This window comes from Suncus etruscus, chromosome 1 (genome assembly GCF_024139225.1).
Source record: "Suncus etruscus isolate mSunEtr1 chromosome 1, mSunEtr1.pri.cur, whole genome shotgun sequence".
Lineage (NCBI taxonomy): Eukaryota > Metazoa > Chordata > Mammalia > Eulipotyphla > Soricidae > Suncus > Suncus etruscus.
This window is the reverse complement of record NC_064848.1, coordinates 139,459,408-139,484,919: the sequence shown is the minus strand read 5'-3', so window position 1 is coordinate 139,484,919 and position 25,512 is coordinate 139,459,408. Positions and strand designations below refer to the sequence as shown.

Genomic DNA, 25,512 nt, shown 5'->3' with positions numbered 1-25,512 from the left:
ATTAAGGCCTCAGGATGGGAGCCAGGGGAAAACGATGCTGAAACTAAATGAATAAGCCCAAACTATCCCTCTCGGGGGTATGCAACGAGCTTGTCACTTGGACAATCACTGTTTGTCTCATTCCTTTCAACAAACTGCAGACTAGAACCAAAGGTGCTGGTTCAACCAGCATAGTTCTTCAAGATGTTTCTGGGGATGAGTCATTTGTCTGAGATCCAGATATCACAGAATTAAGAGAAGAGAGATATCACCCCCCATGCCTTATAGTGAATGCCCAGGAAGTGAGAGGCAGCTCAAGTTTTCCCATGCCCATCTCAACACAGAGGCGACCATCAGTTCCAAGATTATTCAGACTTGGTTTTATTTTTTAAGGGGTCAGGGGAGGGTGAGGGGAAACATACATTGGGGTTTAGGAGGAGACTCAGGCCTTGTCTGTTGCTAGTAGGGGTGATTCAGGGCATGCTCCATGATGGCCATGAGTGCCATCCAAGTCTCTTGGGCTGTGGGGATGATCTGTGTGGCTGGAAGCAGGAAACCGTAGCGCCCCGTGTCCCGGAGCTCAAAACTAAAGGAATATTTGATTCCACTGTCATAGGCCCAGTCCACGGTGATTCCACTGGCCACATCTGGAAATAAAAGGGCAAAGAATTGTCCCCAAAAGGAAGAGCGAGATGTTATAACATGACAAAGAGGAGTCCTGAGTCGAAAGTGGACTTAGGCTTCTGGCCACCAGACCTAATTATGGCCTGGCTGGAAGAAAGCTCTTTGAGACCACCAAAGCTAGGGTCTTTCCCCTCAAGAAATGACATAGCTAATCAGGACTTTGGGAACTATGCATCCATTAATCCTGCCAAGAAACGCAGCTGCTTTCTCGTTAACCCCATGCCCCCTCTAGCCAAAGTTAGAATCAGTCTGGTCTTAACCAGCTGCATTAGAGGCTCTAATCCGGGGCCAGTGAGGCCTGTAGTTCTCCAGGAGGGTGGAAGTATCTGCGGCTGGTAAAGGGTTCACTCACAGAGGGTGGTGCTAATGCTGCCGTAAAGGTAATCGATCCCATGGACAGCTCTCAGGGCCTGCACAGCATCCTTGGCGAGATTGTACTGCAAGAGTATGCCCAGTAGGTAAGAGTCTGGGACTCCCCAAGTCTCTGCACCTATCCCTCCTGACATGACTATAGTTGTGTGCATGGGTCTGAGGAGGAGCATGTCTTTCTTCCTGATCATTCATGAGAAGCAGCTCCTCCACCTGCCTATCACAGATAGGCAGAGATGAACCAATACCATAGGCAATCTCCCATCTGCCTTCCCAGGCCCCAAGCAGCTATTCTCACCAACTCCTTGTAGTTCGAAACGGGCTCCAGTGAACGGCCATAAGGGTACATGAGCATCTGAGAGTAGCTGTGGATGGAGATCAGAGCCTTGACATTCCCATGGGTCGTGATAAACTTCACGATGGCAGCCACCTCAGGCTCCGACTCAGGGGCAGGCCCATGGTAAGTCTCTGAGCAGGGGTTCTCGTTAGAACCATTTCCTGGAAGCGACATCAAAACCACCCAAAAGATCAGAATTCCCAAGTCTATTCAAGGGAGGCATCTCCCTTCTCCCCTGCTCTATAGGTTGGCTGTGAAGACTTTCCCACCCAAGGGAATGTGAGCAGAACTGAAGGGTCCTTGTCCTTCAAGAGTCTTCAGAGCCAAGTGTGAATGTCTCCAGTCTCGTCTATCTGTGAGGTTGGACACAGAAAACTCTCATCAAAGAAATGCCTGTATCCCTCTATCAATCATGCATCCAGCCTTCTTGGGGTGCATGAAAGAAAAACATTTGTTGCTAAACCACCGAGATTTTGAGGAGATACTTGTTATAGCTGCATCCCTAATCTTCAGCAATATGGAGCCTGAGCATATTCAGCTACTCCATAGCCTAGGATAGAGATGCCTTAATGGACCTGTTGGTAAAAATCCCCATTGTGCTTCCACTAGAAAGGCAAGCTGGGACCGAGACATAGTCTAGTGGTAGAGGGCATGCCCCCAGCCTGCCTCAGTAGCTGCTTCTGAAGGTCTTCGTTCCAAACACACTTTTCTCTAGTGACCCCCCTTAAACTGAGCCTCCACTGTGGACCCTCCATGCTGTGGGATGGACTTGGCTGCTAGCAAAGTGCCTGGCCTTGGTGTCTTCTCAAGTTTTACCACAATCAGAGCCCTGGGAAACTCCACTGCCAGGAAAAGAGACAATAGAACCCTGTGGTGCCCCAAGGCTGGAACCAGGAGGTCTTTGAAAATTATTCTTGGGGACTCACACTGGGGAAAAGGACAGAGCAGAGCTTTGTTTTTATTTTGCTTACAATTGTAGTTTGTTCATTGCTCCTCCCAGATTCTTTGCTGCCTGACCCTCTTTTTTTGTTTGCTTTTGAGTGACACCCAATAGTGCTTGTGGGTAACTTGCAGCTCAGTGCTCCTGGAGGGGACCTTGTGGAGCCATGCAGTGCTAGGATCCAAGCCACATGCCCTCTAGTCAAACTCCACCTTCCCTCCTTATCCCCATGAGAATCTCTAATATTTTATTGTTGTTGATTTGTTTGTGCCCACTGTGCTCAGGGTTCTGTACACAGGAGATCACTCCTGCAGGCTCAGAAGACCATATGGGGTGCTAGGGATCAAACCTGGATCAATCCCATATATGCAAGGCAATCGTCCTACCTACTGTACCCCTAATCCAGGGGTCTCAAACTCAATTTACCTGCGGGTCGCAGGAGGCAAAGTCGGGGTGATCCTTGAGTGCAAAGTCAGTAATAAGCCTTGAACATTTGGGGGTGTGACCCAAACAACTAAAACAAAACAAAACAAAACAAAAAAAGATTCCTCTAGGGCAGGGCCACAAAATGTTGTATGGAGGGCCATTTGCGGCCCGAGGGCCACGAGTTTGAGACCCCTGCAAAATCCTTTGCTTCTTCTTCCCTCCTCCCTTCTGCCATTCTCCCCAGGGCCCAAGGAGACAGAGCAAGTTCTGTGGATTATAGACATTTGGGGGGTAACTATTCTTTTCTTCCCCTAGTCCTCCCCTCAAATGAATCTCTATGAGCCCAGCCCAGAGGTCAGGACTCAGCCCCACATCTAAAGTCTGCTGAAGGTGCCAGAGAATCCTCCATGAAGCCCAGAGCAGCAGTTAGCCTACATAGGCTACCTCCATTGATGCACGATTTCAGCAAACTTCTCCCCAAAAGGGTAGTTGAGGGCACCGCAGGTAACCACCAGCCCCATCACTCTGTGAACTTAGGCTTCCAGGTCTCTGTGGGTTTGTTTGCAGGAGCTCATCTGGGTAGCGTAGGTGGTGAAAAGGCATTCTATCTGCAGAGAGTGAGGCTCCCCACAATCTGGAGCCTGCCCCTCAAGCCCCAGCACTGGGACCCTGTGTGTTGTATCTGCAGGAGTTTGCGCACCTGCTACTGGGGATGAATGACAAGTAGCAACAGATGAGCAGAGTGGCGGGGGCGGGGGAAGAGGATGTGTGGAAGTGGTGTCTGTCACAGCAGCCCAGCCGGCAAAGCCGTTCCCCTGCCAACGGCCAGGTGGCTTTGTCCAAATATGGAGAAACACTTGAGGCCATTAGTTCTGGTTTGAGCTCAGCAGAATAAACTAATCTTTCCCTGACCAAATGGGAATTAGCGCCTGCCTCTCTCTGTTCCCAGGTCCTCTGAGCAGGCATGTTTCACGAGTACCTGCTAATGGATTCATTAGCTATTTATTTTTTCTTCTCTAAAAATTTGATTTGTAACAAAAAGAGATCGTTGGGAGGACATGGTAAATTATTGAGAGCTGTAATTTTTGGGTAGTGGGATTAGGGGAGCTCTTTGTCTCCTCAAGCTTTTTATCTTCCCTACACCTACATTGAGAGAGAGAGAGAGAGAGAGAGAGAGAGAGAGAGAGAGAGAGAGAGAGAGAGAGAGAGAGAGAGAGAGAGAGAGAGAGAGAGAGATTACATTTTGTATGCACTGATTTACATTCTTCCACAGTGCGGCTCAAAAAAGTTATTTTCTTTCAGGTTCATTTGTCTTTCCAACAGCTCACCTATCTTGGGGTCCATGGACACTGCTAGTACTGAAGGGTCCACCTGAGGTGAGTGTTGTTTGGAGCTCATTTTTGGAATTGGCTGACAGTCCTGGGTTTGGAGCACCTTCATGCCATCATAAGCCAGGGGCCTTCCTCCAGCAACCCCAGAGTTGTCCTTCTTTCAGAGTTTCCAAGACAAAGGCAATGTTCTGCCTCTATAGGCCGACACCTCCCGGAACCCAACCTGCACATCCCTTGGCCCATACCACCATTGGCTCCACAGGTTCCAGCTCACCTCATCAACCTACCCAGCAGATCACTGTGCTCCCGGGCAGAATGGCAAGGATCCTCCACAGTCCCTCCCTGGCCCCCATTGTCCCTTATTCCATGCCAGGAACAGAAGTCATCAGGCAACAATGCTCAAGTCCATGGAAGAGAGATCCAGGTTTCCCTGGGGTTAGATAGCCTCATAGATACTGGTAGGTACCTTAGACCTAGGTTCCTGTCACCACATCTAGACTTAAAACTGAGGCTTTAGTCAGTCTTGACACCAAGGAATTGACTGTTTTGTTTTGGTTTTGGGTTTTTTGTTTGTTTGTTTGTTTTTGGGTCACACCCGGCGATGCTCAGGGGTTACTCCTGGCTCTGTGTTCAGAAATCACTCCTGGCAGGCTCAGGGGACCATATGGGATGTCGGGATTTGAACCACCATCCATCATGGATCGGCTGCGTGGAAGGCACACACACTACCTCTGTGCCATCTCTCTGGCCCTAGGAATTGACTTTTTTATAGGTGTTGTGTATTTAAATATTTTAGGGGATTATTATGTTACTGACCCTAACCTGATCGGTGATTGTGCCCTACCCTAGGGTGTGACCTGGCATTCTGACCCCACCCTAGGGTAGTACCTGATTCTGCTTCCACCATTGGGTGGTATCTGATCCCACCATTGGGTGGTACCTGATTCTGGGGGATAAAAACAAGGGTCTGTGGAAGGCGGGAGGCTTTTGGCAGGAACTGATGCTGAGGCTTTGGACTTCAGTCTTGTTCGCTGAATAAAGCTAATATTTCCACACGCCTGACTGTCTGCGAGCTGTTTACCCGCCATTTCACCTCAGAACCGTCGGCTAGACAGGGTGGCAGACGCTTGCTCTGAGCTAAAGGGGAAAGACCTCATCCTCCATCCCTCCATCAGTCAACCTCTTCAGGGACTGACTTGCAACATATAGGGTACCATTTAAGTCACAACTTGGAGGAAAGAGTTTAGAGGCATTTTTCTTATGATGTAAGGTCTCAAGAGAGGACTTAGCATATGTGAGGAGCTACCACTAATCCTGGGCTTTGCCAATTCTGAACACTCACAAGCCCTAAGCCTTTCCCTGCCATATTGGATCTGTGCCTGGCAGTTAGGCCACCTGCAGGAAGTATGTCTCCTAGCAAGGTGCTGCATGCAAACACACTGGCCACACAAGGGCAATTTCCACTCATTGTCTCACCTGGCCCTGACATGACTCACTCTCCTCACCTGACCACCTCTTCCTAGCCCATGAGTCAACCTCACCGAGTTTGTGGGAGATAAGACCAAGTCCATCTCCAGACTCACACCCCAGGCCAGCAACTTGCCATACCTCCAAAGCCTGACTCCCAGTTCCTGTTCAGATCCACCCCGATGCAGAAGATTCCAGGCCTGGTAGACTTGTTCTTCCGCCACAAGCGGTTCTGAGAAAGCCCAGAAGAAGGAACCTTATTCATTGAGCCATTCCCAAGGTGGAACTGGGAGGGGGGGCAGGTGTCTCTGACAGCCTGGCCCAATGAGAAGTTCTCAGGGACAAGGAGGGGTCTCCAGAGCTGCATGGGCTGGACTGAGACTGAAGTTCTCTTTGAGTAGTCAAAGTCGGGGTATGAGAGACCTGCCTCCCCCTAAGCAGAAGGAAGAGGTCAGAGAGCAAAGCTCCACTGAACCTAAAGAGCCTACTCTCTGCAAGAAGCTTAAAATGGGACCTGTACACAACCACACAGACACACACAGAGATACACACAGACACACACACACACACACACACATACAGCCCCTCACATACAGTCCAGCACTCACAGCTCAGCACACTCAAACCAGCTTCCCAAAGCTTAGGGATTTGGGGTCCAGAGTGATAGCATGGAGGGTAGGGCATTTGTCTTGTATATGCTGACCCCAGAATGATCCCCAGCATCCTATATGGTCCCCTGAGCATGCCAGGAGTAATTTCTGGGTGCAGAGCTAGAAGTAACTGAAGTGCTGCCATATGTGCCCCCCTCCCCAAATCCCACTCAAGGTCCTCACCATGCTGTGGGTAAAGGCAAACCCATCCGGGTTGGAGACAATCTCCAGGAAGATGTCCATTGTGTTCAGGATCTGGCTCAGAACCTGGTCTTTGCCATACTCGATGACAATCTGTGAGAAAGGGATGCACACACACAGCATTAGGAACAACCTCCATGTGAGTTCAAGGCTTGGGGATAGGGGGAAGGGAGGGCAGAGGGGACAGTACAAGAGTGGAAGGAATTGAACCCAGGACCTCCACTTGCAAGAGTAAGTAGTGCTCTGTGCTGAGCCACAGGGTTACTTCTGACTCTGTGCTCATGAATCATTCATGGTAAGGCTCAGGGACCACATGTGTTTCTGGAAATTAAACCCAGGCCAGCTGCATGCAAGGCAAGTTCCTTACTCCCTCTACTATCTCTCCAGCCCCAAGGCTGGGTTTCTAAGGACTAGAGGGCAGAAGACATGTGAACAGAACTCTGTATAAGTAACAGTAGAGAGCCAAGGGAGAGAATCTAACTAAAGTCAAAATTGAATATAGCATCTGCTTCATATGGATGACATCCCTGGCACTACAAAAATTATAACAAGAAATTGAATAAACTTGAGTTTGGTCACACTCAGCCATGCTCAGGAGTCGCTCCTGAGAGTGCTTGGAGGACCATGTAGTGCCCAGAATGGAACCAAGCCTCTTGCAGGCAAAGCCTGCATTCCCATTCATTGAGCCATCTCTCCAGCACCCTAGAAAAAAAACTTTAAAGGTGCCCTTAAAGAGTCTGGTATTCCCTATGCACCCAACTTCTATGCAAACCTTCTTGGCTATCCAGATGCCAGTGGCATGAGTGATCCATTCCCGGGCATGAATTCCTGTGTCAATCCAGATGGCAGGGCGCAGAGAACCTCCAGTGCTGAACTGGAAAAAAGCATCAGGCCCCCAATAGGTGTGAACTGAAGTGGCCATAGGAATGTCCCTGTGGTGTATCCTTCTGCCCAGGACAGTCGGGGTACCCTACAGGGTAGATGCACTTGGGAATGGGTTTATTCATGATCTCATGATTGACCCCTCAGAGGAATCATCCAGCTAGAATCTGGGAATTCCCTGGATTTGAAGGCATCTTAGATAGGTAAGTGCTTCTCCAAGGTTTAAAGGCTCAGGAACACCCTAAGGATCTCAGACTCTAATTTACAAGGTCCGATGGTGGCATGGCTAGAGTTGTGAGGGCAAGGAATAGGCTTTGAGTAGCCAAGTCTTGAACAATGGCCAAGAGGATTTATGGGGGCCATAGGAGAAGTGGAACAGGCAAATACAAGGAGCAGGTGATGTGGTCTAGAGCCTTCAAAAGAATGTGCACATACACAGACACACAGAAATATGCACACACACACACACAATATTATGGAGAGACCCAGGAGTGACTCAGGGCCTGTGGTCTCCTGCATGCTTTTGGTTGGGGGGAGCCACATATACGAAGTCATTTTCCTGGGGTCTCTACATGCTATGCCTCCTTCATGCCCAATCATCTTGCTCCATCTGCCCCAACTTGGTTCTGCAGTGGTCTCTGTGAAGTCTGGGCAGTATTCCTTTCATCTCTGGTCTCTACATGAGACCCATGGACCTGGGTCATTAACAAGTGATGAGGAGGCCAGTGCAGTAACAGGAACAGGCAGGCTCAATGTGGGCCAACTGCTACTCTTCAGATCTGTCCCTCCAAACCTGCTTCCTGTCCAGATTCCTGACCCTGTCACCACACTGTCACCTGCCTGTACTTGCTGGGGTAGGCCTCTAAACACCACAATACTCAAGTGTGGAGGTTCCCTGAAAACAAGAAGATACAGATGGGTTTCTCCCCTAAAACTCCCAGCCCTGAAGCTCAGTCTTAGGCTAAAGACTTCTGCACTTCTGCAATATTCACTGCAGCACTATTTACAATAGCCAGAATCTGGAAACAACCCATATGGCCAACAACAGATGAGTGACTAAAGAAACTGTGGTACATATATACAATGGAATACTATGCAGCTGTCAGGAAAAAATGAAGTCATGAAAATTTCCTATATATGGATGGACATGAAAGCTATTATGCTGAGTGAAATAAGCCAGAGGTAGAGAGAGGCACACACAGAATAGTCTCACTTATGTATAGGTTTTAAGAAAAATAAAATACATTCTTGCAATAATGCCCAGAGACAATAGAGATGAGGGCCAGAAGGACCAGCCCACGATATGAAGCTCACCACAAAGAGTGGTGAGTTCAGTTAGAGAAATAACTACACTAGTTATATAGTGTACTAGTTATGTAGTTGTCATGACAACTATCATGACAATGGTAGTGAGTGAGAGAAAGAGAATGTCTGTCTCCAAGACAGGCAGGGAATAGGCGAGGAGGGAGATGGGGGCATTGGTGGTGAGAAGATTGCACTGGTGAAGGGGGAAAACCTAACTACAGTAATGTTTGTAATCATGATGCTTAAATAAAGATTTTTTTTTAAAAAAGAGACTCTGATCCACTGACCAGCCCTGTGAGATTTACCTTTAGGACAAAGATGGACCGATTTTCAACACTGCGTCCAATCCGAATTTTTGAGACGATATCTGAATGCTCAGTTACAAAGTTGTCCATCCACTTATATATCTGAAAGGCAGGAAGGTTAGCAAGCTGTGGGTGAACCATGGAAATCAGGCCCCTGGAAAAGCCTCCTTCTTGCCATGCTCCTGAACACTTCTACAGCTCCCTTAAAGAACCCAGATCAAGAAGAGCAACACTTGGGCCAGAGAGAGAGTACAGCAGAAAAGGTGTGGCCAACCAGTTTAATCCTTACATGAGGCTAACCCTAGTTCAATCCTGGGATCAGAGATGGTCCCCTGAGTCCTACCAGGAGTGATAGGAGCACAGAGCCAGCAATAATTCCCAATTACAGCAGGTACGGCACAAAAACAAAGACCAAGAAGTGCAAGATGGAGTCTTGCCTGGAGGCCACTCTCTAAGCCTAAAGACAGCTGTGTCTTTAGACCCATATTTCTACCTTCTGACCCATACAAGCTACGTTCACCTGGAACACAGCTGGGCTGACCTACCTAGGTTGCCAGAGTTGGCCTGTAAGGCATTCTTGTGAAAAGTGATGTCTCTTGGCCCATTCAGCTCACTAAAAAGATCTAGATCTCCTAGGATTGGTTTTGGGCATTTCATCTCTTTTTGCCCTTGAAGGCAGGAAAGATATTTATCCTGACACCAATAGAAAAGAGCAGAGATCTGGAGGTAGTGTGGCAGTTAGGAAACATGCCTAGGATGCACTCTGTCTGGGTTTAATTAATCTCAGTATCCCATCTCTGCCACCACCCACCCCAGCATTGTCAAGTACATCCCTGAACATGACTGGGTATGGGTTCTGGAGGCCCCCAAGTACTGCACAGGTGCCCTGGGTATCCCCAGAACTGCAGGGCTTAAATAGCATCCTCAGCCCTTGCACTGAACCACCAGCTTCACTGATCAGGAATCAGAGAGATCTATAGGCCTCTCCTGCAGGAACAAGGACAGATGTATTCCCTGGGAATAGGCATCAAGACAGGTGAGAAGTGAGGCGATGGTTCTGCAGAGCAAGTAATGTCACAGTGTCATCTCATTTACCTGGCAATGGGGCCTGTGCCAAATTCTCTCCAGACCTACATCCTTTGCTTTCTGGTTCTTCTTTAGCCATATATCTCCACCAGGCACTCACTTGGCCGGTCATTGCAGCCATGATTCTCTCTAAGTGAAGGCAGTTCCACTTAATTCTGCAGAAGGCTCTTCTGTGCACTTGACTCTGCCTTCAGCCCTGTCCACTTAACCCCAGGTTTTGTGGCAGGTCATCTAAAAGCCAGCGTTTGGCATTCTTTTTTGTTTTGTTTTTGTTTTTGACTGTGTTACTCCTGGCTCTGCATTCAAGGATCAGTCCTAGCAGTGCTCAGGGAACTATCTGGGTGGTGGGGATCAAACCTGACTCAGCTGTGTGGAAGGCAAGTTCTCTACCCACTATATAATTGTTCCACCTTGCATCTCCTCTTTCCCCAGAGTTGAAGGTATCCCAGAGTCCAAGCCCAAACTAGGGGTGGGGGGTGGCGCAGATCTACCTCTTCTAAGGTGTGGTAGGAGGAATAGCTGAAGCTGTTGGCACTTCGGACTCTGCGCTCCAGCCGGCGGGACTTGGCCATGGCTGCTCTCTCCTCATTCAGCAAAACCTGCAGGAAATGGATTTGAGAAAAGATGATCCAGGCTGGTTATCAGTATGGTTTCTGCCCATGCACTAGAAATGTTACCACGTCAAGACCTAAGCCAAACTATGTACATAGACAATTCCCAACTACCAGTATCAACTCCTTTCCCAGAAAGCAATCAAGAACAATAGTTTTCCAGCGTTTTCACACCTTCAGGGAAAACCCACGGGCCTAATAATTGGCATCAAAGCTATCTGGAATGGCTAGTGTAGACATTCTGATCTACCTGTCAACTGTTTTTCATTCATTCAATACAAGAGGGGGTGCACCATCAGGGGTGGCATGGGTATCCATTGGGAGTTGGCATCTGATCCTCAGTGCTACATGCCATTGAGCTCAGCAAGGGAGGAATCCACTGACCACCCACAAATACTGAAACATTTTTCCCAGACTGAAATTCACTGCAGTCAGTGGCCAGTGCCCTTCACCACAAACTCATCCCTTTCCAGAAATCTCCAGGGTTCAGCTCTGCCACTCTAATGTGGGGAAAGCCTAGGCTGCTTTGTCTACCGAGTGCTGGGCAAGCACGGTGCAGGGGTCTGCTTCACCAGAAATTCAATGTTGTCCAGTTTAGGGAAGAGCTTCAGCTTATCAAGTGTCTCCTTATCTCAGTTAATCTGGCCAGTTGAGCAGATGACAGCTAGGAATTCCTATTTTCCAGATAGAGCCAAAGGCAAGGATTATAAATGTTAAAGGGCAAAGAAAGGTAAACATCCTGATAGCTTATTCCTAGCCTGGGTTTAGCTACTTGCAAAATTAATGGTGTGTAATGTGTGCACGCACACACACCACACGTACACACAGATTTATGTCTATGTGCCTGAGAGAAACAAGCTAACAAATGGGCAAAATATTAGCAGCAGCTGAAAAGTCCACCAAACTCTTGCCATTAGAAAACATTTAGGGGTTCAGAGAGCTAGTACAATGGGTGAGATGGTTGCCTTGCACATGGCTGACCTTGGTTCTATCCCTGACACCATATATGGTCCCTGAATACCATGAGCAAAGAAACCAAGGGGAAAAAATGATTTAGGACCCAGGATATTGCTCAGTGATGGGAACACATGTGGGTTACATGTGGCGAACCTGAGTTCACCCCTCAACAATGCAAAAAATACATAAATAAAAATTAATAACAATAATGTTATTTAAAATAATGGTAGTCACATGATCTAAGTACAGGAAAACCAATGAAATACTATATATGTTAACCATGCCTATTAGTAGTATGACATTAAGCACTTTTTTTGCCTTTTATTTTTCTCATTTTGGCAATGCACGGACTTCTTCATTCTTCAGTAAGAGCTTCTAGATGAAGATGCAAAATTAAAACTAAAGCCTGACCTAATGATGCATGAATAAGAGCACATCTCTGGCATCCTCCCCCCCCCCCCCAACATGTGCAGCTGAGAGCAGATCTACTCCTGCAGACCTACTCCCAGGACAGGTGACCAACAGCCCCCAGGCCCAGACTCTTATGAAGAGACTTTTGGTCTTTATCCTTGCGATCTTTTCTAATTAAACTGGCTGGACTGGGGCACCTGCCCCAGCTAGGTTGTCACTGGGTAAATTGGAGCGAATGCGGTGGGTGTGGGGACGAGGGGAGAGGCTTAAAGAAACAACCTGATATAAAGAAACTAACTTCTGAAGGGGGATATCAAATGCTCCAAGGCAATAGAAAGGAAAAACAAGAGAACTGGTCTCACTAGGAAGCTGGCCCCTGGGAGGTAGAAATGGGTGATAACTTAGGGAAGGGACCCCTAGGACAATAGTGGAGGGAAACAGTGTCTGCCACAGAGGAGAATGGAAACTGGCAAAATGATTGGTGTGGGGACATTGTGCCCCGGAAACTCAGTTATGAGTATCTTTGTGAATTTGTAATTTACGGTGATTCTTTTTTTTTTTTTTTTTAAGCTAAAAGAGAAAGAAATCACAAAGAAGCTCTAACAAAGAAAATGTATCTTCTTCCCAGGAAATCCACCCAAATCTCAGCAGGCCCCCGTGACCAATGTGTCCCCATTCCTGTGGGCCACGCAGTGCCAGCTGTGGGGAGCAGCTGCAGAGGAGAAAACAGGCTTGGTCAAGCCCCCCAAATCAGCGTTCCTTTGGACTCCTTTGCCCTCCTGGGAATGAAGTTAAGAGTCCATCCTAGGAGCTAATTTCCTAGGGACTAATGGAGGGTAGATAAAGTTGGTGGTGTGGGGGGACATGGGGGAGAAATGAGGAAGAAATGGGCCAGAGGCTGTACTTCCCCACAGGAAACCGCTCTGCTCTCACTGCTGAGGGAGGGTGTCCTTTGTTCTACACAACAGCTTGGAGGCAAATGGGAAGTCAGCACCAGGCAGCAAATAACTTTCCAAACTCCCTCACCCCTTGTGAATGGATACGACACTAGCTTACAAATTGGGAATACTCGGGTCTCACAGCTGGGCCCCAATTCCAGGAACATTAATCTTCCCTGGCCCAAACACACACAGATGTTTGCTCCCTTCACAGGGCTGTGGGAAGGGGACTGGAAAGCTGAGGAGGCAGCCTTGCCACAGGCTCAGCAATGCCTAATTACAGTCCTGTCAGGCTTCTCAGAGAAAGCGCATGGGGGGTGGGGGGGAGTGACACAACTCAGAAGTAAGCCATATGCCTCCCTGGAAGCCATAACCTGACAGAGAAAGTAATACCTTGGTGTGAATTAATTTATGACAAGAATAAGGAAGGATGAGGACATTAGGCTAAAAAGAAAGGCACTTCTAGTCTGAGGGAAAGGAGGTGGCCCAGGATCCCTTTCTGTCTCCCCCACAATGATGAAGTTGAGGCTTGAAGGGAGGGAGTAGCTGAGAGAAGCCAGCCACGGGCATGAAACGCACAAAAATAGGGTGGGGAGCTGAAGCAGTCTCCCAACTCTGTGATGTTAGAAGCTACTTCTCTAGTGTCTCCAGCTTTCTGTTCCACAGTTAATGTTTGCAGAAACAGCTCTCAGGGTTTGGGACCACGACAGGCCATTCTTTATGAGGGGGACACTTCAGATCTGGGGCAGTGAAGCCAAGACCCAGGAGACAGAGGGAGGTCAGAACACAGCACAAACAAATGGTGTGATTGCCAAGGAAACAGATGGCACAAAAGTCCAGCAGCCCTAGTGCTCTCACTAATGACCAATATATCTGGGTCTCAGTTTCCCCTCATAAAGTGGACATCATGCTAGACCAGACTATAACACATACTTGCCAGCGTTCTCATTCTCCTGAGGACAGGAAGAGCGGAACCATGTCAAGTGCTTTCAAGACTGCCAGTAAGTGCCAGCCACCATGAGGTGGGGCATGAGGATGAAGACTGTGGACATGACAGGAGCAACATAGGCTGTTAGGGGACCCAAGATTCTGTGACAGAGCCTCTACCCCCTAGATGGGAAATTTGGGGGTGGAAATATGGATTCCTCCAGAGAGAAAATAAGGATGCTGGGCCATGAAAGTCAAAGCTCCCCATGGGAGGTCACTGCGAGGATGTACCCACACCTGCTCGGCCTTTTTCCTGTTCCCACACTCGACCTCCCTTCAGGCCCTGTCTTCCCTATACCCCTGAGAGGCACTCCCTTCATCACCCCACTGCCACCTACAACCTCCTTGATTCATTGATTCAAAACATGTGTTTGTTGGGACACAATGGAGAATGTAGCACACAAAAGGGAAGTGTTGGTAGGGCTCACTGAGAGGGGAGCAAGAGCACTAAGCAGACCTGTAAATGTAGGATAGAAGCTCGAAGAACTATATAATTCATTCTATAGAGTGCCAGGGAGCAGAGGGAGAGACCCAAGTATGCAGAAAAGTGTAACTTAAAAATAATTTTTAAAGGGCAAGAGATATAGTAAGAGGGAAAGGCACTTGCTTTGCACATAGTCAACCCCAATTTGATCCCAACAGTATATCTGGTCCCCTGAGTACTAGCAGGAATGATCTCTGTGCATAGAACCAGGAGTGAGCCCATAGCACTATCAGTGGGGTCCAAAAGCCAAAAAATAAAATATTTTAATATATATATATATATACATATATATTTATTTTGGGTTGGAGCAATAGCACAGTGGTAGGGCATTTGCCATGCACACAGCTAATCCAGGACAGACCTGGGTTTGATCCCCAGCATCCCATATCATCCCCCAAGCCAGGAGCAATTTCTGAGTGCAAAGCCAGGAGTAACTCCTGAGCATCACCAGGTGTGGCCCCCAAATACAAACAATATATATATATATGTGTGTGTATATATATGCATATATATACATATATATTTTTTGGGGTTTGGGGTGCACAGCCAGTGGTGCTCAGGGTGAAGCCCAATTTGTTCATTAGGGATCATTCCTGGGCATTGTCCAAGGGATCATGTGTAGGTAATGTCAGGGCTCCAATCTGCATGCAAAGCAGGCACTTGACCCATGGAACTCTCTCTAGCACTAAATTTTAAGTGGTTTTTTTGTTTTTTCTTTTGTTTTGGGGCCACACTCAGCAGTGCTCAGGGGTTATTACTGGCTCTGCATTCAGAAATTGCTCCTGGCAGGCTCAAGGGATGACATATGGGATGCCTGGGATCAAACCCAGGTTGGCCCTGTGCAAGGCAAACCCTACCACTGTGCTATTGCTCTGGCTCCAAATTTTAAATTTTAAAATGGGGTGAAAAAGTGAGGTGTGAATAAGGTTATGAAAGCAGTGAGGGACTAAGAGCTACCAAAATAGCTCATCCAGACCTGAGACCCAGCAAGTGTGAAGGCCTGATGGCTGAACAGCAACGGGGCTCTGTGGTGGATATAGGCTGGGAGGTTGGAGGACAGTTAGAAGGTCCAGGAGTCCGGAGCAGAATGAGCAAGGACCAAACAGTCCAATGACAAGGGGACAAGGGGCAAATCATGTCTAATGGTGATGGGCTTAAACCCCTCTGTGCTGCAGATCCATTGGGCCTCTGTACATGGAGTCACTGGACTTTGTTCTACCCTTTGGAGCCACTGGGCCTTATTCTGTACACTGCAGAGTCATTGGGAGTTGTCAGCAAAGGAGCACAGCTGGATTTTCTATTTTGTTTGTTTGATTTGGGTCACACCTGGTGGTACTTATGGGTTTCTCCTGGCTATGGGAGACCCAGAATTCCTGCCTGCAAAGCAGGTACTCCAGACCAGGAGCTCTCCAGCCCTCATGGTCTTATGTATTTTTGGTTTGATTTTGGTTCAGGGGTCACATCTGGCAGTGTTCAGCTTTGAGCTAAGGGGTCATTACTGGTGGTACTCAGGAGAACATAAGGAATATTAAGGATTGAACCCAGGTCAGCCACATATAAGCCAAATGCCCTACCTAATGTCTATCACTCTGGTCCTTGTGTTTGTTTTTTGTTTTAGTTTTGGTTTGGTTTTTTTTGGCCACACCTGGGTGATGTTCAGGGGTTACTCCTGGCTATGTGCTCAGAAATTGCTCCTGGCCTTGGGATGACCGTATGGGGCTCCTGGAATCGAACCCAGGTCCATCCTGGGTCAACCGCATGCAAGGCAAATGCCCTACCACTGCACTATTGCTCTGGCCCTGGCCCTTGTGTTTGTGTGTGTGTGTGTGTGTGTGTGTTGGTTTTGTTTTGTTTTGTTTTTTTGGCCCTTGTGTTTTTGCTTTTGTTTTTGTTTTTGGGGTTTTTTTTCCCTTGTGTATTTTTTTTTTTTTTTTTTTTTTGGTTTTTGGGCCACACCTGGCGGTGCTCAGGGGTTACTCCTGGCTGTCTGCTCAGAAATAGCTCCTGGCAGGCACGGGGGACCATATGGGACACCGGGATTCGAACCAACCACCTTTGGTCCCAGGACCAAAAGCAGCTGCTTGCAAGGCAAACGCCGCTGTGCTATCTCTCCGGCGCCCTCCTTGTGTATTTTTAAAGGAGTTTTCTTGGTTGCTGGTTTGAGACAAGAATATAAGGAAACAAGAGCAAGGCAGTTTGAATCAGCTGGAATAGTATAGAAGATTTGAGAGTGTGCTTGGTTCAGGATGGCAGTACAAAATATAGAGAGGGAGATTTTGAAGGCAAAGCTGGTGGGATTTGCCAAGGGACTGAAAGTGGGATGTGAGAAAGGAGTCAAGGATGATCCCAAAGTTCTGGTCTGAGGAATTGAAAGGAGAGAGACATGTAGATCTTGGAAGTGAGCTAGAGAGTTGGAGATCAATTTGGTAGTGGCAAGTCAGAGATACCCATTAGATGTCCAAGAACCGAGGCAGTTGGATGAGTGAGTCTGGAGTAGAGGAGAGGGGGACCAACAGGAGCATTCAGGAAGGATTCTAGACAAGCATTCTGGATGACTGACAGAGGAAGCATTAAGGGCAGAGATGGAAAACAGGATGACAACCATGAAGGAGCAGCCAGTAAGGTGGGATAACCTGGGGAGAAGCAAGTTAAACCAAAGGAAGAGAAACACCAGCTGTGCTGGAATCTGAAAGAACTTTGAATGGGATCTGCTGACATTGTCACCGCAGTTGTGGGAAGTGGGGGGCTGGTCATCTGGCCCAGAAGGGACGAAAGCAGAGAGGAAAGTCACAAGCTCTAGTATGGCTCCACAACAGAGATGCAAGGGGAGAGGTGAAGGGGTGCGGTGGTGGGGAAGGGATCAAGAGGGGATTATGTTTCATAAGATGAGAGAAATAACTCTATATTTATATGCTAATAGGGATGATCCAGTAGAAGGGGAAATTGGTGAAGCACAATTTACACTAAATTGTATTTTGCCCCAGCCGGTCAGAGCAGGGGTGATTTTTGTTTTCTTCTTTGTGCTTCCCCTATTTTCTAAATTATCTAGCATGAATATTTATTAATTCTGTAATCAGAAAAAAAAAGCCATTAAAATCCACAGAGCTGATTGCTCAAGTGAAGCTTTTCCATGGTGATTCATGGGGGTGGGGGGAACAGAGAGACAGAGAGACAAAGGGAGAAACAGAGACAGAGATAGAGAACCAAAAGAATGGAAAAAATCAGCAAGAGGTACAGGAAAATTGAATGCAAATAAAGCTCACTCAAAATTTGCTCATTCTCTGCCTGGGCCCAGCCCTTTCCTCCCCTCTCCTGCCTGTCACTCTTTCTTCTGCACCCAACAATATCACCAGCTGAGGGATTTTTCTCAAATGCAAATCTGAACCGGTCAAGCCCTCTCCAGGCTCCCCAGCTGTTTAGTTTGGGGAATAAAATCTTGATCTCTTCACCTGGTGGGTGATGCCCTTTGTTTTCCGGTCTGGTGCCATTACTAGGTGGAGAGGGGGACCCCTTCTTTATCTCTGTCCCTCTTTGCCCCCACTCCCACCCCCAGTCGGCTCTTCAGCCCAATGGCAATTAAGGCCTTCTCAGAGCAGGACTTGAGGGGCCTCTTGTCCTCGCTCCCATAGCAACCTGCCCCACTCCATCAGCACACTCATCCACTCCATTGTCACCGCTGATTTACTCCTTTCTGCTCCCCGACCCCCCAGCCCATCAGCTCCCCTGGATGCCAGTGGCTGCTCTTTGAAACCTTGCACTTCACATCATGGCCAACACACAGTAGGTATGAGCCCACCTCTCCTAATTCAATGTCCTTCTGAGTAGGGGGTGCATGTCCCTCCTGTGAAAACTCTCCTGAAACTCTCCTCCGGCCTATACCTCCTAACCTCCCAGCCAGGATCTAGCTAGCAAACACACCCCTTCTTTCCCCTTTCCCATCTAGTAAGACCCAGTAAAATGATTGGGCCCACAGTAGGTGTTGGGGTTGTCAAAATAGTTCCTAATAACCCCTTGAAGAGTTTTGGGGAGGGTGCTAAGCCAAAATACTCAATAGAATTCTCTCTCTTTTCTCTCTTCTCTCTCATCTCTCTCCTTTCTCTTCTCTCTCTCCTCTCTCCTCTCTCTCCTCTCTCCCTTATTCTCTCTCTCCTCTCTTCTCTCCTCTCTCTCCTTCTCTCTCCTTCTCCCCTACTTCCCCCCTCCCTCTCACCCCTCTCACCTAATAGTGTACATTTTTCTTGGTTTTCATCTCTGGCACCACACCTCAGACCCAGGAGATGGCTCAGATGATTAAGCATAGGCTTTGTTGTGGAGTTTTTGGTTTAATTTTAGCACTGCATCACCCCCACATACCCCAACTCCGGCACCTTTGGGAGTATGCTCACCAAAAATATAATAAATCAGCTCTTAGAACCTAAGAGGTATTACAGCCAATATGGTCAACCGGGATTCCACCCCTGGCATTTGATATGAGTACCACCAAGAGTAATTCTTAATGCAATGTCAGGAGTAAGCCCTGAACATCAATAGCCTTGGCTTCCAAACAAAATAGAATCCCCCAAAAATGTTTTTAATCAATCTACTTTCTCTGGGAACCCCTTTTCTCTTTTTTTTTTTTATTTTTATTTTTTTTTTTGGTTTTTGGGCCACACCCGTTTGACGCTCAGGGGTTACTCCTGGCTAAGCGCTCAGAAATCGCCCCTGGCTTGGGGGGACCATATGGGACGCAGGGGGATCGAACCGCGGTCCTTCCTTGGCTAGCGCTTGCAAGGCAGACACCTTACCTCCAGCGCCACCTACCCGGCCCCATGGGAACCCCTTTTCTCACACCTACTAGTTGAGTCATAAACTTGAGACCATTGCTATAGGGCAGACAACTTTTTTGCTAGATAAGGTCCAGAAAATGAAGGACTTGAGGAGAGAACAAGTCCATGACTGATATTACCCATAGCTCAAGGCCAACAAGCCCTTCACCTCCTGTTGGCACCACCATATGCATCACCCCAAATCATCTCTGCACAGCAGCCTCCCCACCCCTCTCTCCATGCCAACATAGAGTTCCAGGCCAGTGTCAGAGCCAAGAGAAGTTGGTGAAAATCCTGTCTGGCTAGTTTAGGACCAGGAGTCCAGGGCACCCCATTCCTTGCTTCACCCTGAGGAAGGGGCTGATGAGGTAGTCCAGATGGCGGGAGAAGGCTGTGGGCAAGGATGTGAGGATCTCTAGGGCCATCAGAGGCACTAATGTCAGTAGGAGATTTGAGAGAAATTCTGGGCTGACCACTGCCTAGGACCAAACACAGACTCCCATAGACAGTGCAGACTCTGTTGGAGAATGACCCTTCAGTCCTATTGATTGGGAGGGCTCTACTGTGTGTAGGAGTTCCCCCCCCTTTTTTTTTTGTTTGGGGGATTTAATTAGAGAAAGAGCACACCCTCACTTGGAGACTGGGAAACAGATGTGCCTGTGGAGGAGGAAGGGCCAGCGGAGTCAGTTTGCCTGGGAAAGGAATGTGGTGTCTAATGCGTTGATCCCTGGCATGTGGTGTCCAGTGTGGTGTGTGTTCCAAGATTTGGGTTCCCACACACAGCCCTCCCAGGAGAACAGCCGCAGCACAGCCTGGGGGGCTGGGGGGAGTTTTCGAGGAGACATTTGCACAGGTGTCTGGGGAATGCAGACAGAACTAATCCACCAAGAGATCCCTGAAAGAATTGCTTTAGAAAGAATCCAAGGAGGGAAATAGAGGATAAAGGGTTCAGAAAAGGTGCAGAGAAGAGGGTTAGAGAGATAGTACAACAGGCAGGGCGTTTGCCTTGCACTTTGATTCCTGGCATCTTATATTGTCCCCCAAGAGTTATCATACCAGTTATCACACTGAGCACAGAGCCAGAAGAAACCCTCCTGGGTATGGGCCAAACTGCTCTTCCCCAAAATACAATGGGGAGTGGCAGCAATGATAGGGGTGGGAGATTGGGGTGCCTGAGTGAAACACTGCCCTGTTTTCTTTTATCTCCCCAGCCAACATGCTGTCCAGACTGAGGATAACCCAAAAACGCAGGGGGGGGGGTCACATGAGCCAAGGCCACTACTGCATCAGCAAGCACTAAAACATCCGGGTGATCTGGGTAATGATGGTGGCATCACCACAAGATCGACTTTGACAAATATCAACCAGGTTACTTTGGGAAAGTGGGTATGAGACACTATTGCTTAGAGAAAAATCAAAGCTCCTGCCCAACTAAATATGGACCTTAGTCAGTAAGCAGACATAGTTAATGCCCAACACAAGACTGGAGCAGCTCCTATCCCTGATGTGGTGTAATTGGGTTACTACAAAGTTTTAGGGAAGGGAAAGCTCCTGAAGCAACTTGTCACTGTGAAAGCCAAATTCTTCAGGAGAAGAGTCTATGTCCTGGTAGCTTAAACCCACCTAAAGGAAGGCTTGTTAAATGCTACAACTGCTTTTCAGAAAGGAACAAAGAAGAGAAAGAAAGAAAGAAAGAAAGAAAGAAAGAAAGAAAGAAAGAAAAAAGAAGAGAAAGAAAGAAAGAAAGAAAGAAAGAATAAAGAAGAAAGAAAGAAAGAAGAAAGAAAGAAAGAAAGAAAGAAAGAGAGAGAGAAAGAGAGAGAGAAAGAGAAAGAAAGAAAGAAAGAAAGAAAGAAAGAAAGAAAGAAGAAAGAGAAAGGAAGAGAGAAAGGAAGGAAGAGAGAAAGGAAGGAAGCAAGAAAGAGAGAAAGGAAGGAAGCAAGAAAGAGGAAGGAAGGAAGCAAGCAAGAAAGAAAGAAACAGAGAGAGAAAGAAGGAAGAAAGAAGAGGAAGAGAGGAAGGAAGGAAGAAGGAAGGAGAAAGAAAGAAAGAGAAAGAGAAAGAAAGAAAGCAAGCAAGAAAGAAACAGAAACAGAGAAAGAAGGAAGAAAGAAAGAAGAGGAAGGGAGGAAGAAGGAAGGAAGGAAGACGAAAGGAAGGAAGAAAGAAAGAAGGGAAAGAAAGAAAGAAAATGAAAGAAAGAAAGAAGAAAGAGAAGATTGAAAGATAGGAAAGAAAGAAAGAATGAAAGAAAGTAAAGAAAGAAAGAAGAAAGAAAGAAGGAAGGAAGGAAGAGGAAGGAAGGAGAGAAGGAAGGAAGGAAGGAAGGAAGGAAGGAAAGGAAGGAAGGAAGAAAGAAAGAAAGAAAGAAAGAAAGAAGAAAGAAGAAAGAAGAAGAAAGAAAAAAAGAAAGAAAGAAGAAAGAAAGAAAGAAAGAAAGAAAGAAAAAGAAAGAAAGAAAGAAAGAAAGAAAGAAGGGAGGGAGGAGGAAGGGAGGGAGGGGAGGGGGAGGAAGGGAGGAGGGAGGGGGGAGGAAGGGAGGGAGGGAGGGGGGAGGAAGGGAGGGAGGAAGGAAGGAAGGGAGGGAGGGAGGGAGGAAGGAAGGAAGGAAGGAGGAAGGAAGGAAGGAAGGAAGGAAGGAAGGAAGGAAGGAAGGAAGGAAGGAAGGAAGGAAGGAAGGAAGGAAGGAACCCCACAGTGGAGATTAACAGAAGGAAAACTAAGTGTGGGAGGCTCCTCTCAGCTCTGCAAGCTTCTCTCCATGAGGGACCTCCTGGGATCCCATGGTTGAAACCCAACAGAGACTGGAGGGTGGAGTGGTCAGTTTCACATAGGGAAATGTGTAGAGCTGCCTACTCAGGGGCCCTGGTGAAGATCTGGGCCTAGGGGTGGTGGCTGTGGTCAAGTGCATGAATTGCACATGAGAGACTTGGATTTTATGCCTAATCTGAGAGACTGAGCTCAATCCTTCTGTCTGTCTTCCCCCTCTTCAAGTCAACCTTCTTAGCTGGAGCTATACATGATCCCATGTGCAGCCTTGTTCTCAGCTACCCCCAGTGGCGCCTGCACTGGTCCTCACCTGAATATCCTTGATCATGATGCTGTAAGCAATGCCGTGGGCATTCAGGTAAGCTTTAATGTCTTTCAGCTCAGAAAAAGGAATGCGCATATCCACAGGGAGGTTGGGCCTGGCTGGGCCACGCCAGAAGTCCACCTGGTCAACAGAGAAAGGACAAAGGACCCATTTCCTCAGAGTCCTACAAGGACTATAAGCCATGAACTCACAGATAGCTCAAGGGGGTCCCAGTTCCATAATGAGAACCTCAGAGCTGAGAGACCAGAACAATACAACCCTCCTAATCCCTACATCTGTCCTGCCTTCTATCATCCTTTTCTCTTAGCTTCATTCACACCTGGTAATATCACCAGATAGAGAGCCCAAACCTCTCGTGTACTTGGTTAGAAGAAGGGAGGATTCCTGTACCCCAATCCCTAATCCAGATCCTCTTGCCTTCCAAAAACTAAGGTCTACTACTTCACTGACAGATGAAGAGAATGATTATGAAGTCCTGGAAGATGGGGGTCCTAGAGCAATTGGGTGCAGAAAATTGGGAGAGTGGGTAAGTGTCACAGAAAGTTCTACTGGCCCTCAATAGTCCTTACAATTCTTTGATGCTGGTTCAAGAAAGCATCTTTCCATCCTGGGACACTTGCAAAAGATGAGTGTCCTGAGAAACATGGGTGCAGGTGGACAGGGTCACCCCCAAATCAAACACAGCCTTATGAGCACAGCCTCTTGTCGTGGGACATTAGATGGGTCAAGGTATTGTGGCTCTCCTACCACAGATATGGGCCGTGAGGCTCTAGGCCTTGCGGTGCTAGGGAAATTTAAATTTCTCATGAGTCTCTAAGCTCTGGGCCCTGTGATGCTTCTACCATAGACATGTGTCCTGTATAGCTCTAGGTCCTTGTTACCCCCCTACCCCAGGACAGAATGAGAAAGCCAAGAAAGGCTCTCCCACTTTCTAGATAAGGGACCCCACATTGGATCTTTAGTCAAGTGATCTTTAGCCAAGAATTCTCAACCTGGGTTTGGGGTTTGGGGGATGGTACAGAACAGGGATCCCCAGGTGGTGAGGAGCCATGAGGGAATTGAGAATCTGTCCTCCCTCACTTAGTTCTAAAGAGTCTTTACCTTCTGGGGCTTCAGGAATTCCAAGGCCCTGATAAGTGAAAGGTCCTTCTCATTTTTAGCCATGACGCGAAGAACCTGGTCTCTGGGAAAAGAGGGAACACTGAGGAGAATGGAGAGGATACCCAGAAGGCTGGGATGCTACTGGGAGGAAGGGAAGAGGACAATGGAAATGATGGAGAGGCAGAATAGGGAAAGGGAAGAGGGTGAGAAGAGAGAGATGGGAGAAAGGTAAAAGAGGAGGGGAGGAGAGAAGAGGGGACAAAGAGTGGAAGAAGAAAAAGGGCATATGGGAGGGAGGAGAGGAGAAAGGAAAGGGGAAAGAGAAGAGAGGGAGAGGAGAGCGGAAGAAGGGCACTAAGGGGATGAGGAAATAAAGGAAGGGAAGAGAGGAGCAAGGAAGAAAGGAGGTGGGAGGGGAGATGGCATGTGGTGGGAGGCCAGGTAGGGAGGGAGAGACAGAGACCCTGTCCCCTGCAGATTAGCATCCCTGACAGAATAAGAAGCTCTGGGAAGCACAAAGTCCTGCAGCCAAGGACAGAGCACCCACAGGACCCCTAAAGCCTGCCATGGAACCCCTAGGCCAAGTAGAAAAAGAAAAATGGGAAGTAATGGGGGTGGAGGACTGGGGCAAAGGGAAGGGAGAAGGAAAGAGGGAGAATGGGAGGGCTGGAGATGCCCCCTGCTTTCTATCCAGATCTAAGGCTCACACCCCAGCAAGCTGAAATCAAAGCACAGTTATTCAGGGAATGCTTAAAAACATTTTAAAAATTGCCGGAAAGGGGAGGGTTTGCATCTGGTGATAATCCATGCTTACTCCTGGCTCTGTGCTCAGAAGACCCAGATATGATGCTGGATGTTGAACTAGAGTTCGTGCATGTGTGGCAAGTGCCTTAACTCCTACACTATCTCTCTTGTCCTTAACTTTAATTTTTTTTTAAATTTTTTTTGTGGGGTCATACCCAGCAGCGCTCAGGGGTTACTCCTGGTTCTACACTTAGAAATCATTTCTGGCAGGCTCAAGGGACCATATGGGATGCTGGGATTCAAACCACTGTCCTTCTGCATGCAAGGCAAACACCTTACCTCCATGCTATCTCTCCAGCCAGACTTTAAATTTTTAGGGAAAGCTATAAGCCTCTTTCCCACTTCACCCCCAAAATATACACAAAAATTACATATGATTTAAAGGAACTCCTGGCACCTGGCAGTTTCCCACTGACCCCATGAAGAGCTTGGATTACAGGGGCCATGTGTCCTGCCCCCTGGACTAGAGATGGAGAGCTGACAGCAAGTGGGGGGGGGCCTGGAGGAACTGAGGCTCTGACTCCCTCAGTCTGGCTCAGATCCCAGCAGGACAGCCAGAACCAAACCCCCATTGGGAAGAAACTCCAGAGTCCCCCAGGGTCTCATGGGTTCTCTTACCCCCCTGGGCTGCAGTCACTCACCCCGTGAAATTCATTTGTCCCCAAGCAGCTGCCAGGATAAGACTGCAGACCAGGAATGTCTGGCCTTCCACAGGGGCCAGGCCTCGTCCAGGGGCACCCCACATGCTTCCTCCTCCAGGTGAACTTCAGGGCTTTCCTGAACTGACAGGCATGACCCAGGCCTCAGGACAGCACAGCACCTAAAGGCTGACACGCTGGACCTAAGAATAAGCATTAGGTTTTCTCTGGGGAGACCCAGAGTGAGGAGAGCTGGGGTGACATTGGGGGCTTCCCCACCTCTAGACAAGCCCTCCCCTGAGAAGGGAAAAGGGAAAAGAAAAAAGAAAGCAAGACCCTTCACTTTCTTTGGTCCCTGAAGGTTGCCTCTGAGGAGAGAGGTAAGAGACCAAGTGAAGAAGTTCTTTCATGCATCTCCTCAGGGCTCTCATTCTCCCCAGGGCTCTTCTCCCTCAAGGCTGCTCTTCTCCCTCAGGACTCTCCTCCTCTCCCCCCTCCCTCTCTGCTCACAGTTGCCCATGGCTACAGCCTCCTAGCAAACAAGGGCCTGATGCCACCAAACTCACATTCTATCTCAAAGATTGCCTCCATCTACACCTCAGTTTACTCATCAAAGAGGGTTCATAGTATCTCCCCTCCCTACCTCACAAGGTGGGAGAAGAGGTATTAGATGAGACAACTTGAGTGGAATTGCTTGACCAAGCCTGCCCTAAGGGAAGG

The 25,512-nt window shown here is 48.0% G+C and overlaps 1 protein-coding gene across 1 annotated transcript; it reads right to left on the bottom strand.

The window, feature by feature from the left end:
• Positions 1-344: 344 nt before the first annotated feature.
• Positions 345-24,899, bottom strand: CPA5 (carboxypeptidase A5). The gene is made up of 11 exons (XM_049781427.1): positions 24,796-24,899; positions 23,351-23,432; positions 22,235-22,369; positions 10,454-10,561; positions 8,877-8,978; positions 7,157-7,258; positions 6,367-6,477; positions 5,675-5,765; positions 1,331-1,530; positions 1,016-1,100; positions 345-626 (listed from the first exon to the last, which is right to left on the bottom strand). The coding sequence occupies exons 1-11, from the start codon at positions 24,897-24,899 to the stop codon at positions 439-441; spliced, it is 1,308 nt and encodes a 435-aa protein (XP_049637384.1). The 3' UTR covers positions 345-438.
• Positions 24,900-25,512: the final 613 nt, after the last annotated feature.

Excerpts from the sequence above, each read along its gene's own strand:
- CPA5 (XM_049781427.1), bottom strand. The coding sequence starts at position 24,899 with ATGTGGGGTGCCCCTGGACGAGGCCTGGCCCCTGTGGAAGGCCAGACA. Across the intron at positions 8,979-10,453 it reads CCTACCACACCTTAGAAGAG|ATATATAAGTGGATGGACAA; the intron begins GTAGATCTGCGC and ends CCTGCCTTTCAG. Across the intron at positions 627-1,015 it reads CAGCATTAGCACCACCCTCT|ATGTGGCCAGTGGAATCACC; the intron begins GTGAGTGAACCC and ends TTTTATTTCCAG.